Genomic DNA, 13,707 nt, shown 5'->3' with positions numbered 1-13,707 from the left:
GTGTGTGTGTGTGTGTGTGTGTGTGTGTGCTTCCCACGCATAATTAAACTAATGAAACTCCCAGCGTGAGACCTAACTGCTTGAATCGAGATGCTTGGTTATTCTGCACGATTAATTAATTTAAAATTGGCGCAGTTTTACATGCGCGTGCGGCCACTGAGCATGCGCATGTGGCCACAGGGCATGTTCGTAGTCGCCAGTAGTCGCTACAGCTCGTCGGTATGACAGGAATCATAACCTGATTCCTGTCAACTTTAACGTTTAATATCTCGCGTCGCGGGGCAGAGCGACACTTTTTTCTGCCAGATTCTTTCGTTTCGTACAAAAACGCGTCGATTGAGCATAATTACATCGAGATTTGAGGTGAGGCCCCTAAACTGAATAATTACCAAAAAAAAATATTTTTTGGAAGACACTTTCTGCTAATTATACGCTTAATTAATTTTAATTAATTGTGATTAGTGCATGGTTTTCCAAACTCTAAAAAGTTTTTTCCAAATATCTCCAAATGATTTCCAAACGATCGGATAAGATAATTTTCAATAATTTTTAATGTGTTTGCCAACTATACTTACGTCGATAGTTGTTCATACTTTTATGCAACACGTGCATGGAAAGTGCCCCATTACGCACGCTACGCGTGCGTGATAGACCACTTTCCAGGCACTTGCAACATAAAATAGGGAGTGTAAGCCGTGTGTAAAGATGAAAATTTCCGGGTGCGGAGTTTACGCACGAGCCGAAGGTGGGAATTTTCATCTTACCTCACTTGTTACACAAATAACTATTATATAACACGTGCGTGGAAAGTGGCCCGTTACGCGCGCGCCATCTGTGCGACAAATAGCCAATTCCACACCGAGAAATCCTCCGCTCGAAACGGTGCGGTAATGTTCTCATTCCGCCTTCGGCTCGTGCGTCCACTTCGCACCCGTGTCCAATTCTCAACTTCCCCTCCGTTCCCGCACTTGTTACATAATAGTTATTTGTGTAACAAGTGCGGGAAGGTGAGAATTGTTGGAAATTAATCTAAATTTTTTTTACCGTTAAACAATTTTTAAAAATTACGTCCAGCATATATGACACTTAGTGAAAAAGTTTTTTACATTTTTGTTAATTTTTTGAATGTGCCAACTTTACAGACGTTAAAAACATTCTGATCATTAGAACTAATAGCAAGAAGCGTTTACGAAATGTAAAGTTTGTTAGAAAGCAGAATAATTACTCGACATTTATCTCTTTACGTATGACACTATGATCATTTGGCAATTAAAAATAATCGCTTTCTTGTTCGAATGTATATAAAAAAATAAAATAGATTAAATGCAAATTTCTTAATTTTTTAACAAAGTTATCTTTATGACTACGATTGTGATAACAAAAGTCTAGATATATTTTTTGTATTTCAGTCTACGTTAGATCATAATCTATTTTTTTAATATACTTTACAGCTTATTCTTGAATATTAATATATTTATGGGTGATGATTTGTAGATGAGAGATACGACAAAGGGTTTCAAGTTAGTGTTTCCATAGACGGTATCACTGCTGATCGCAAGCCCGTGTCCGTACTACCCCCGGAAACTGGACATAATCGGTAAAAATGCAATAGAAATGCTCTTGTGGTTCTCTCGATAATTAATTAAAGTTGAACGAAACAAAATTAATTCTATAAAAAATTTTTTTATTGTAATACATCTATTGTTTTAACAACATACAATGAATTATACTATTAAGAAAACCGGAGTTTATATCACATTGTTGAAATGCATAAATTAATACAGATAAATCTCTTATGATCGAGTAATAATATGTGAAATAATGACCATTATTTTCCAGAACCAGACATTTGAAATGTGAAAGGCAATCCTGCGAGGAACTAGTCGTCGCCCACCTCGGATTCCTTGATTATAGCTACTACATAATCACTGTCCGCTTCCATGGACTTGAAAGCTTCCATCAGCGATACACTATACGAGAACTCACATTCTACGTCAGTAAGCACTGCATGAAATATGATCATACTCGTTTGGACAAGACATTACCTCATCTTTTTCTTTACGTTTCTCCTATTTTTTCCTGTTCACAGTTTAAGAACTACAATCCGGCGTTCACGCAGATCGAAATCTGGTTCCGACTGATCTTCTTATTGACCACGTTCGGAGTGATGGTAATTCACTGTTACAATGGCATAAAAGATAGACGAGTTAAAACAAGTCGAAGACTATTTGTTTCTGCGAAATTGTGCCGACGATATAAATGATGATCGACGTTAAAGATTGGTTTTGAAACAATGCGCAATTTTATCTTTCTATTATATTACTTTGCAAGTAAATATAACGCAAAACTAAAATAAATTCAGTTTAACTCTTTACTCTTTATTGCATCGTGTTGTTTTTGAGTAACAAACTGAACAATAAATATATTTTGCATTAACTAAATTTGACATTTAAAACATTCAAAAAGACACTATAATATATATTGTGTGTGTATATATATATATATATATATATATATAATATAATAGTGCACACCTAAGGTAAATCTGTTAATACAAAATGGCTTTTATAGTTACAATTAATTTAAATGCAGCTATGGAACCTTTAAACATTTGTCTATAAGTATGTGAACTCATACTTGATAATAATTTTGTTGTTAAATATTTATTGAGCGATGTTTAGGACGATGCAAAGTCGAGCAAAAATTAAAGAGGCGGGTAATAGTGCGCAGTTTGAACATTGGCAAAATTTGTGTCTGCAGCGGATAAATTTTGAACTTTTTTACTTAAATTATTAGTTTTAAGTATAGTTAATGTGAGTGATGATAAATAATTGAAAATTAAATGCAAAACTTTAAAAATCGAGGGATATTTAAAAAAAATTTTTTTTTGCGAGTAGAACTGACTTATTAATTCGATTGAATTGACTAATTAATTCGACACGTAAATATATATAAATTTAAATATAAATAAACTATATATATATAAAATCGACATAAATAAAGCCGTGCATTATTCCCCGATTTGTCATTCCGAAACAATTTTGTCAATTACTAGCGAACCGCAAATGAAATTATGGGACCAACGCGGCAAAAGGTTCCCAAGGGATCGTATTTCACTATGTTATACCAATTACAGTAGCAAATAAAAATTGCCCACTTACGAGCTTAACTCCTGTCGTTTCAAAATAATAAGAAAACGGGTGCGTTTTCTTTTTCGCTTCCTGCGTTCAAACGAAGCTTTAAGCTGGGATAAAGCGTATATTTTTTATCTAGAATTGACGTAAGCTTTGAAAATTTGTCACTTACATGTCGTCAGCTATCGTCACAGTTTCAAACTTGAGGTGCGCACTATTACCTACTGCGTCGTATTCTCCTACTTTCCCCTATATAATATGACTGAAACATTCATTTTTTAATTAATGATTAAGAGAGAAGTTTATCATTCAGCTAATCTCCGATCTCGATGATCAGAAACTCGTAACTTCGCAAAATAAAATATTGCAATGATTGCTTTTTAACTCGGCCCGTTTTTTTTCCGCGGATATTTAAATAATGTTCTAGAAATCGAAAGAAAAATTGTATCGCTTTCAGTGCTGGTTCGGCCATTCGCTTAGAAAGTATCCGCTGCATGATTGGTCAATAGAACAAAAGTGGATCTCTATACTTCTTCCATTACTGATTCTGTACAATAGTAAGTTTTCGAGATTCTGACATTTTTCACCAATACGCATTTTCGTGATTTTCGACATTTTATTGATGAGCTTACTCTATTGAACAGATCCGCTGTTCCCCATGATCTTCTTGATAAACTCTTGGGTACCCGGTATGCTGGATGCAATTCTGCAAACAACTTTCCTATGTGCTATCCTCATGTTCTGGCTCTGTGTCTATCATGGTCTTAGACAGGTACTCTGATATCGTCAAAAACTGAGAAACATTGATAATCCTGATGCGCAAGGCTTAGAGAATTAAATTAATTAGTTAATTCATACATTATTTACATATTTATCGTTCGTAAGTTCGCGAGTCACGTTTTTATTAAGGAAGTAAAATATGAGTTTGTAGTATAGCTTCATATTTCTACTATTACTTTTAAATATATTTCAGTGATAATTTAAAAATCATTATACCTCAATAGGAAAATTGCGCAAATATTGTATAATAATTGTATCATTTAATTGAAGGAATTTCACAGTTATTGTGCTAAGATAATTCCTCGTAACGCAGCGTTCTTGCTGGCATTAAATTTCTGAATAATATTTGCACAAAAATTAAGAAATTCAATTTTATGTTTAATTAAATTTTACACAATTGGTTCGACATTTAGAAGCAAAATATCACTTCAGCACACTTCAGCAAACACCGATAACAGTTACATAGAACATTCATTATATTTTACGTACGAGAAAGGATGCCATCTATCGGCGACCTAGCGAACACAGAATATGCTACGTAATACAAAAATAACACATAATAAAATTCAAATATATTTTTCAATTATTTCGTAATTATTTCGTAATTTCTTTCCAATTTTGCGATTATTCCGCTAAGACAGTTCGTCCATATCGCTGCTGTCTTGCTGAAATACTATTTAGAAATAAACTGTGCAAATATTTATCAATATTTGCACAAAGATCTAAATTTCTATTAGTGTTGCTGCAAATATTGAGGCATAATTGCAGCATTCCCAATTTCATCCAGATTTCGTCATATGATGTTATGAATATTTTTCTATCGGAAAGTAAATATACAATTAGAGTACACTTTATTTCAAAATAAAAATCTTATATTCTGTTAGCTTACAATTTCATAATGTATTATATTAATTATGCTTATCGATCATTATGATCATACACATATACGTACACATGCGCGCGCGTGCGCGCGCACACACATTCTAATTGACAATTTGTTTATTTTATTTAGAACGAGAGACGGCTTATCACGTTTTATCTGCCCAAGCTCTTAGTTGTGGGTATGTTATGGGGTGCAGCATTGACTCTCGCCACATGGCTTCGTTGCACCGAGTTGGAGGATCCTACTTATAATTATGTTCTCGATACATCGAATTACTACGTAAGTTGAACTCGTGCTTATTAATACAGATTATTACAATAGAATATTCATTCATTTATAGGCTATTACAAGGAATGTTAATGTTACGAAGAATATTAGGACTATTATATTAGTCTATTAATTATATCTAAAAAATGACTTGTTATTTTATTCATCCTTTTTTTAAGAAACACATATAGGTCGTAGTCGAAATCTTTTGTGTTTTCAAAACTTTAGGGGTTAATTTATAATGCAATACGCAATACGCCACGTTTTTCCTCATGATCTCAACAACTCCGACAATTCGAATTGTAAGGCCAATCGCATATTTTAAGATGTGAATCGAAGTAAAGTCCGGTGGGACACATCTGTGACTGAGGCGTTCCCCAATTGCACTGATAGAAACAATCGCACAGGAAGGAATGCGGCAATAACAGCGGTCCCGGATAATGAATCGGACATCGTGGAAACGGCCACGGACAGTCGATCCAGGACGAGTCGCAATAACCGGCTTGCCAGGGCCAGTTGTACACCTGAAGAACGCGGGATTGAAATGCAACTTTTCTGAGCACTCAAAGAACATCGGCACGCCCCAGTCGCATTTGTAGAACTGAATTGTTATAAAATTACGTTCTTTATATATGTATATGAGAAAATACTCAGAGTGTCACCCAGTTTTTTATACTATTAAGAAGGAAAAGTAAACTAAACTTATAGAAAATCAGGACATCAATAATTAGTATAATCGAAAATGAAAAAGTTCAATTATCGATTCCATACAATTTACTTGCTTCTTCTTTTCCGCGAAGAAACTTACCAAGCTGCAGTTAGTCAAATGAGGCAGCAACACCTGATGTTCGTGGTGCGCGAGTCTGGCGCATGGGTTTTCCTCTTCCGTCTCAGTTGCGCTCAGATTTCTCACAACGTTGACCTTGAGCTTCACTTCGCCCTGGCCTCAGGGTCGTCTTAAATTCGTGTACCTGGTAACCTCGATTGCGGTTCTCGTAATTTATCAGATCTTCCGGCGGATACGAGAGTTGCATTGTGCAGCTTACTTGCAGTGGCTTTGGTTCGCTGTATTTCGCAATGTCTTGTCGCAATTTCACCGGACAGTCGACAATCGTGTACAATCCGCTGATCCTTAGCGAAGCTTGTAGTATAATAATGTCGATCGCTGATTGAGTAAACAGCTATTTATTCGTTGATACAAGTGATTCATTTCGTTAATGAAGCAATCGAACGGGACAGCAATATAAGCCATTTCCTTCATTTAATTCTCTACAGAGGAAAAGAGAATATATTATACTTATTGACAAATATACATGACTATTTTTTTCTCACAAATTTTTTTAATTTATCAAAAATTTCTAAAATTAACTTGAAGTATTAGGTATCTAAATCTTGCATAAATTATAAAACAGGTAAATTTATTTCTATTAACTCTTGTCAAGATTAAGGCTCATGCACAATGAGAGGAATAAAAAACAAGGACCGTCAAGACACGGTCTTGAAAAAAAGATGTGACTATGAATTCTCTCTATGTTTAATTCCTTGTTCCTTATTCCTTTCATTGTGCATAAGCCCTTATAATTTTACTCGATTAGAATATATATCCTTATTTACTATTGTACCAATCTTTTCTCAAAGAAAAGATTGAGAAAAAGTTGAGTTGTTAGTACTAACCGAATTGTTCATGTTCACAGATCAGTAAACCAAAGATAATTTTATTGTAGCTATTGTAGGATCGAACGTCTTAAATCTATTGTTTCCGCACGTTCGTTGCAACTCTTTTTTTTTGCACACACAGATTCAATCGCGATCCGATATTGATATAGATAATTTCTCAACAGCTAGTGCTTCTGTCATGCTGTACTTGAAGATTACCAGTTCTCGATCTTAATTTGGCGTCGTATCGAAAGTGGTATAGAGATCGAAACTTAGTCTCTATCAAAGAAGAGTAGCAAAAAGATGTGACATCGCGATAGAGAAACGATCAATATGCGATTACTTATAAGATATATAAGAAATAGATATATGAGAGACATATTAAATATCTGTACTTGTTAACACACTGCATACACAGACATCTGTTTCTAGGGCTTCAAGGTATTCTTCTTCACGGTGGGTGGTTTCTACATCGCATATCTATTGCTTCTTATATTAAAAGCATACAGCGAACTACGATCTATGCCATACTTTGGTAAATATATTTTTTAATCCGTGCTTAAGGCCGTTATTTAATAAAAATATATTTAATTATAATTTTGTATAATCTATATCTTGAATTTTATTATAAATGAACAATTTATATAGACATAAGAAATATTTGAAAATTGAGCATTAAATTACAGTTTTATCAAGAAAAATATCTTGTGGTGAATACCTTATAATTTAAATTGAAACCGATAGATGGTATTCGATGTGATCTGTTTCTCGTATTTAAAATTTAACAAACAGTGTTATAAGAATGCCATCAAAAGACACGACTGTCACGCGCTATTCTCGCGCGACACTGTCTCGGAGCGACACAATTTTTGTATCAGTTATATCGTGGAGTCTACTTTTATAATAAAGTGACACGCTTAAAAAATAACATTTGAAAATATATAACAATTTTCTAAAACTTATTTAAATATATATGTCCTTATATATAATCTTATATAATCATATATGACCATATAAACTCTTATCAGGCCAAAATTCATATATAATAAGATCGCTTCTTATATGAGCATATAAGACATTATAAGAGATATTTTTTATATTTTCTTCTTCTTCTTCTCTAGCCTGTTTTCATCCACTCCTGGACATAGGCCTCTTCCACTTCCTTCCATGTCTTTCTCTCCTGTGCTGTCTGCATCCACCTCTTTCCTGCGTGGCGTTAGATATCATCTCGCCATCTCGTCTGTGGTCGGCCAATGCTTCTTTTGGACTCTCTTGGTTTCCATTGCATCAGGACTTTGGTCCATTTGGTGTTGCTTCTCGCAACATGTCCCGCTCATTGCCACTTTTGTCCACTTGCTCGTTCAACCACGTCGGCAACTCCTGTTCTTCTCCTTATCTCTTCGTTTCGGATTTTATCCCTCAGGTTGATTTTCAGCATTGCTCGCTCCATATATGACACTGTCATATATGATTATATGAGATTATATAAGGTCATATAAAAAATATCTCTTATTGTGTGTTATATGCTATAAGAAGCTATCTTATCATATATGAATTTTGGCCTGATAAGAGTTTATATGGTCATATATGATTATATAAGATTATAATTATATATAAGGACATATATCCCTGGAAAAAAAACCTTTTATTTATTTATATTAGTTTATATTAGTAGAAATATGATTATATATGATCATATAAGAACTGGAAAATATAATCTTAAACAATATTATATGGCCATATATAACCATATATGATTATATACTCGGGAAAAAATACCTCTTATTTGTTCATATTAGTAAATATATAATTATATATGGTCATATAAGAAATGGAAATATAATCTTGAACAATATTATATGCGGCTAAATCTCTTTAAGTACAACTGTATATAGTCATGTATGGTTTCATATACTAGTATATTATCATGTGTGATCATGTAAAAGTATATTTATAAGGTTAAAAATAATCATATATGAATATGTATATACTCTATAATGGATCTATCCATATAAATTTCTATAACTATTATAAATATTCTTCTAGTATATTATTTTACTTGACAATATCAAATTAATATAAAATATATTATTTTTAGTTTCAGTTTACACAATTGCACATTTGTAAGTTCGACAAAGTCCATATTGGCACGCAGTGCCAATTTAAAAAACTGTAACATGTATTTAATAATGATTGATATTGTGAAATATTATTAAGCATCAAGATCCGCTTCGACCGAAAACGGCACTTCTTATTGCTTATATGTTATTTTAAATTTTTTTTTCTAATTTTGCATAGATACTTAATTTTTTTAATTGACATTAATTTTTATTAAATATTTTCGTAAACAGTGAAATTACCAGTAATAATTCGTGAAAAAACTGTTATATAATATATATTATAGTTCTTATAAACAAATATATTAATCGTATTATTTTGCAAACATACCTTATAATTTAAACTGAAAATAATATAATCGTATATGAAATGATATAGTCATATAAGATTATATATGATCAGATCAGAATATTGCATCTCAAAGTATCCGATAGATGGCATTCGATGTGATCTGTTTCTCGTATTTAAAATTTGACAAACAGTGTTATAAGAACGGCATCAAAAAGACACGACACTGTCTCGCGCTATTCTCGCGCTGTCTCGGAGTGACACAATTTTTGTATCAATATAAGGGTTTTTTTTCCCGGGTTATATCTTTGAGTGAAGATTTACAATTACCACTTGATGATAAGCGTGCGGTTTACTTTGCAGATTTACGTCTGCGGTTTTTGACCCTGCTTGCTGCGGTGGTCGCCGGCGTTTGCAGTTTGGTCACCGCACGTCAATTCGGAGCCGGTGTATTGGAGGACAGCTTCGCTTCTCGTCTTTCTACTTATTACCGCACGTCCGCGCAGTTCATGGCTCTTTATGGTCTCCTCAATTTTTATTTATACACCATGGCATACGTTTACGCGCCTGCGCTTCAACAGGTCTATGGGCAACGTGAGTGTGTCTCCGAAAACAATTATTATACTCCATAATTTTCGATACAACACTTACTCATTTATAGCGATAAACTTGAAGAGCAATAATCTTACAAAATATAAAAAGGTAGTAAAAATCAGAAACAACTTAAAAAGTAAAAAGATTTGTTACATAATTTATTGAAAAAAATACGAAGGAAGATTCTCCTGTACATCGTTAATATAATTTATGAAAATAATACTTGTAATATTTTCTATTGTTATTGAACCATGGAAACCCCGACAATAATTTATAATCACCCTATATATTCTATTATTTATGTGTCTAGAACATAATTTTTTTGTTACATTTATTGCAGACTCATCGATAACGAAAGATAGCCCTGCGTTTTCGATGTTCAATGATTCTGAGGAGGAAGTAATATACGGATCGGACGAGGATAGTCGGCGACCACTAACTCGTACTCCACGAAACGCAGAGGACAGTGACTGAGGGCCTTAAAAAAAACAATTTCATACTTTGTGCTAATCGAAACATAGATCGTTAAATGGAAAAAAACAATGAGAAAACTTTTGATTCATGTTTCTACTGTGATTCGCAGTCATACTGCCATCACATTAAAAGTTGAAAAAAACTAATTAACTAAAAATTCGTGTAAGTAGTTTGTTGAAGAATCAAATGTTAATTGTAAATGTAAACGAAGACTTTGTATCATGTTTACGCAAGCTTCAAGAAAGATGCATACTGTACATAAATTACAAATATATACTGATAATGTGAATTTATGTATTATTGCATTGTGTAGAGTAGGTAGTCCAACAATGAACCATGTAAATTTCAGAGGCTTATATCTCTCTCAATTATTGAGTTGGAGATCTATGTTTTTGCATACAGTTTATGAATTTGGTTGGCTACATACTGTATAAGATGACTTATAAGTTATTTTTAAAGTTTAGCCACAATTTCGATTTTTTTAAAACAATGTCAAATGGTTCATTGTGTACAGGGGTGTGTACCACACACAATAAACCTAGCTATTTTTAACAATAAACCACATGTTTTATACTGTAAATTTTTAGTGTTATTTTAATTAATTTTACTATGTTTTAAAATGTTTATTTAGGGAAGAGATAATTATAACACAGATAACTGTAGTAAAAAACAAAATGGTTAATTGTAGACCATATAACATTTTTTACGATAATCTAAAAAAAATATGGTAAAATAATTTGCTTACAGAATTATAATAAAGCTAAATATACACAAAATTATAGAATAATGAAAAAAATAATAGATATAACAACAACAACATGAAAAATACGTAAAACTTACGAAAAAAACTTGGTTTGTCACCCAAAAATTACAAAATGTGGCCTCAAACGGCCGTCCTTCGCGCGATTTGTCGGCCGATTGAAGAGCCGAGGGCGTCAAATGCGAGTCGTTGCATGACAACAAGCACAATCTAGCAACATTACATTTATGAAATGTCGCAAAAGTATACTACTGGTTCATTGATGAACTACCTACCCTATAGAAGCAATGTAAGAACTGAAAGAGGAAGATATGAACGGAAATATGATAGAAAGAAATAGAAAAAATAGAAAAAAGAACGAATTTTATAAATTTTTAAAATGATAGCTAATTTGGAGAATAACGTAGGAACAAATTCCTATTGATCTCTTTCGACTTATCTACTTTTACGGCAAAATTAGGGTGACGAAAAGTTATTAAAATACAAATGAATAAAACAACAATAAAATATGATGAAGTTTCGTTTCACGCAATATTGAATTTTGTGCATTCATTTATTTACAATTTTAAAATTATATTTGAAATTTTATTCATTTATTTTAACGTTATTATAACATTTATCAAGAGACACGGTAGTGTCTCGCGCCAAGTACACGCGGAGCGAGACCGACCGTGACTCTTTTACGCGACGCGACGGGTTGCGAGTACCCGAGATGTTGAGATCTCGATAACGAGTGAACGGATCAAGTTCTAAGTAGGCTTGATCGATAGCTTGGGGTCCAATTAGGGGGGGGGGTTTCTCTTATAATATTCCGCTCCGTGCCCTACGAGCGGAGATATTGCGACGCAAAGTCCAAATGTGAAAATTTTTTATTAAGATACTTCTTCTTCTTCTTCTTCTTCTACTTCTAACGCCGACGTTATATGATGACGTCATAATCAGAAACGTTACTTTCACTTTTTCGACGCTGGCGGCGCAGGTATCGCCAGTTTCGATATCGCGCGCGTATTTCGAAATTAGGTCGATAGACTTATCGGTCAGGAGGAAGATTTCTATTTAGGTAAATTAGGTATATACTTATATAATATATATTGAGTCAATTGCTTCATGTTTATCTGGAGAGATTTCGTATCCTTACATCGTATTACCACCGCTGCCGGAAAAGAAGGTTCTCTACGCTTGGCAGAAAGTGCCGCTAGGGAATTTTTAAGTCGATTCTTATGAATCAAGCTTGAATTCGATGTCTAGGTATCCCAGGTTGCCGATGACGAGGTCCAGATAGTGCGCTTCATAGTTTTCGGTGTCCAGGTGTAATAATACGTTGAATTCGATGTCTACGTGTCCCAGGTTGCCGATGACGAGGTCCACATAGTGCACTCCGTAGTTTTCGGTGTCCAGGTGTAATAATACGTTGAAATCAATGTCTACGTGTCCCAGGTTGCCGATGACGAGGTCCACATAGTGCGCTCCGTAGTTTTCGGTGTCTACGTGTATTAATACCTTGAATTCGATGTCTAGGTGTCCCAGGTTGTCGATGACGAGGTCCACATAGTGCGCTTCGTAGTTTTCGGTGTCTACGTGTATTAATACCTTGAATTCGATGTCCACGTGTCCCAAGTTGCCGATGACGGGATCCAGATAGTGCGCTTCATAATTTTCGGTGTCCAGGTGTAATCGTACGTTGAATTCGATGTCTAGGTGTCCCAGGTTGGCGATGACGAGGTCCACATAGTGCGCTTCGTAGTTTTCGGTGTCCAGGTGTAATAATACGTTGAATGCAATGTCTAGGTGTCCCAGGTTGCCGATGACAATGTCTAGATAGTAAGCTTCGTAGTTTTCGGTGTCTACATGTATTAATACCTTGAATTCGATGTCTAGGTGTCCCAGGTTGCCGATGACGAAATCCATATAGTGCGCTCCGTAGTTGTCGGTGTCTACGTGTATTAATATCTTGAAATTGATGTCTAGGTGTCTCAGGTTGCTGATGACGGGTTCCAGATAGTGCGCTCTATAGTTTTCGGTGTCCAGGTGTAATAATACGTTGAATTCGATTAGGGAGGGGGGTTTCTTTTATAATATTCCGCTCTGTGCCCTACGAGCGGAGATATTGCGACGCAAAGTCCAAATGTGAAAATTTTTTATTAAAATACTTCTTCTTTTATCTACTTCTAACGCCGACGTCTTATATGACCTTTTTCAAAAAAAAGGTAAAAAAATGCGCCAAGTACACGCATAATAGTATATATGTATTATGTTGTTACCTCGAAAAAAACAAAGTGGTAGTATTATACCTCGAAATAACACCCTGTACATATTGTTTATACAATGCGTAATACTACAAAAAGGCGTGATATCTGTACAAAATTACCTTTTTTAAAAAAAAGGTAAAGAAAGGCGCCAAGTACACGCATAGTAGTGTATATGTTGTTACCTCAAAAAAAAAAAAAAAAAACAATGGTAGTATTATACCTTAAAAAAATCTAAGTAACAAGTGGTAGACGAAATCTTTGTATCTTGAAAAATCTCGAAAAAACCTAAACAGTAGTATCTTCATCTCGAAAAAAAAACAAAGTATTAGTATTATGCCTCGAAAAAACCTAAGCAGTATTATTTTTATTTCCAAAAAATTATTACTCAAGTGATACACATCACAAAATTACGTTACCTTGTCAAAAAATGAGTCGCGCTTCAAGTGATCTATTATTACAATTACAAAAAAGAAATGATATCTCTTTTTAAATTACAGCGCCAAT

General features: G+C 34.0%; 1 protein-coding gene across 2 annotated transcripts in view; it reads left to right on the top strand.

The window, feature by feature from the left end:
- Nucleotides 1-10,774, top strand: part of LOC112459903 (transmembrane protein 181) — a 15,117-nt gene extending 4,343 nt beyond the window's left edge. Inside the window, exons 5-13 of one of the 2 annotated variants that reach the window (XM_025024275.1) lie at nt 1,495-1,597; nt 1,840-1,993; nt 2,090-2,170; nt 3,592-3,691; nt 3,779-3,906; nt 4,927-5,076; nt 7,153-7,255; nt 9,490-9,720; nt 10,061-10,774. In XM_025024275.1, the coding sequence (XP_024880043.1) occupies nt 1,495-1,597; nt 1,840-1,993; nt 2,090-2,170; nt 3,592-3,691; nt 3,779-3,906; nt 4,927-5,076; nt 7,153-7,255; nt 9,490-9,720; nt 10,061-10,194 (1,184 nt within the window). In that variant the 3' untranslated portion in view covers nt 10,195-10,774. The remainder of the gene's footprint in view (nt 1-1,494; nt 1,598-1,839; nt 1,994-2,089; nt 2,171-3,591; nt 3,692-3,778; nt 3,907-4,926; nt 5,077-7,152; nt 7,256-9,489; nt 9,721-10,060) is intronic. The other variant, XM_025024284.1, reaches the window with a different exon arrangement.
- Nucleotides 10,775-13,707: the final 2,933 nt, after the last annotated feature.

The sequence above is a fragment of the Temnothorax curvispinosus genome, unplaced genomic scaffold, assembly GCF_003070985.1.
Source record: "Temnothorax curvispinosus isolate PA1 unplaced genomic scaffold, ASM307098v1 QBEX01001093.1, whole genome shotgun sequence".
In the NCBI taxonomy this organism is placed as follows: Eukaryota; Metazoa; Arthropoda; class Insecta; order Hymenoptera; family Formicidae; genus Temnothorax; species Temnothorax curvispinosus.
The sequence above is the reverse complement of the archived record's forward strand: the minus strand, read 5'-3'. Positions and strand labels throughout refer to the sequence as shown.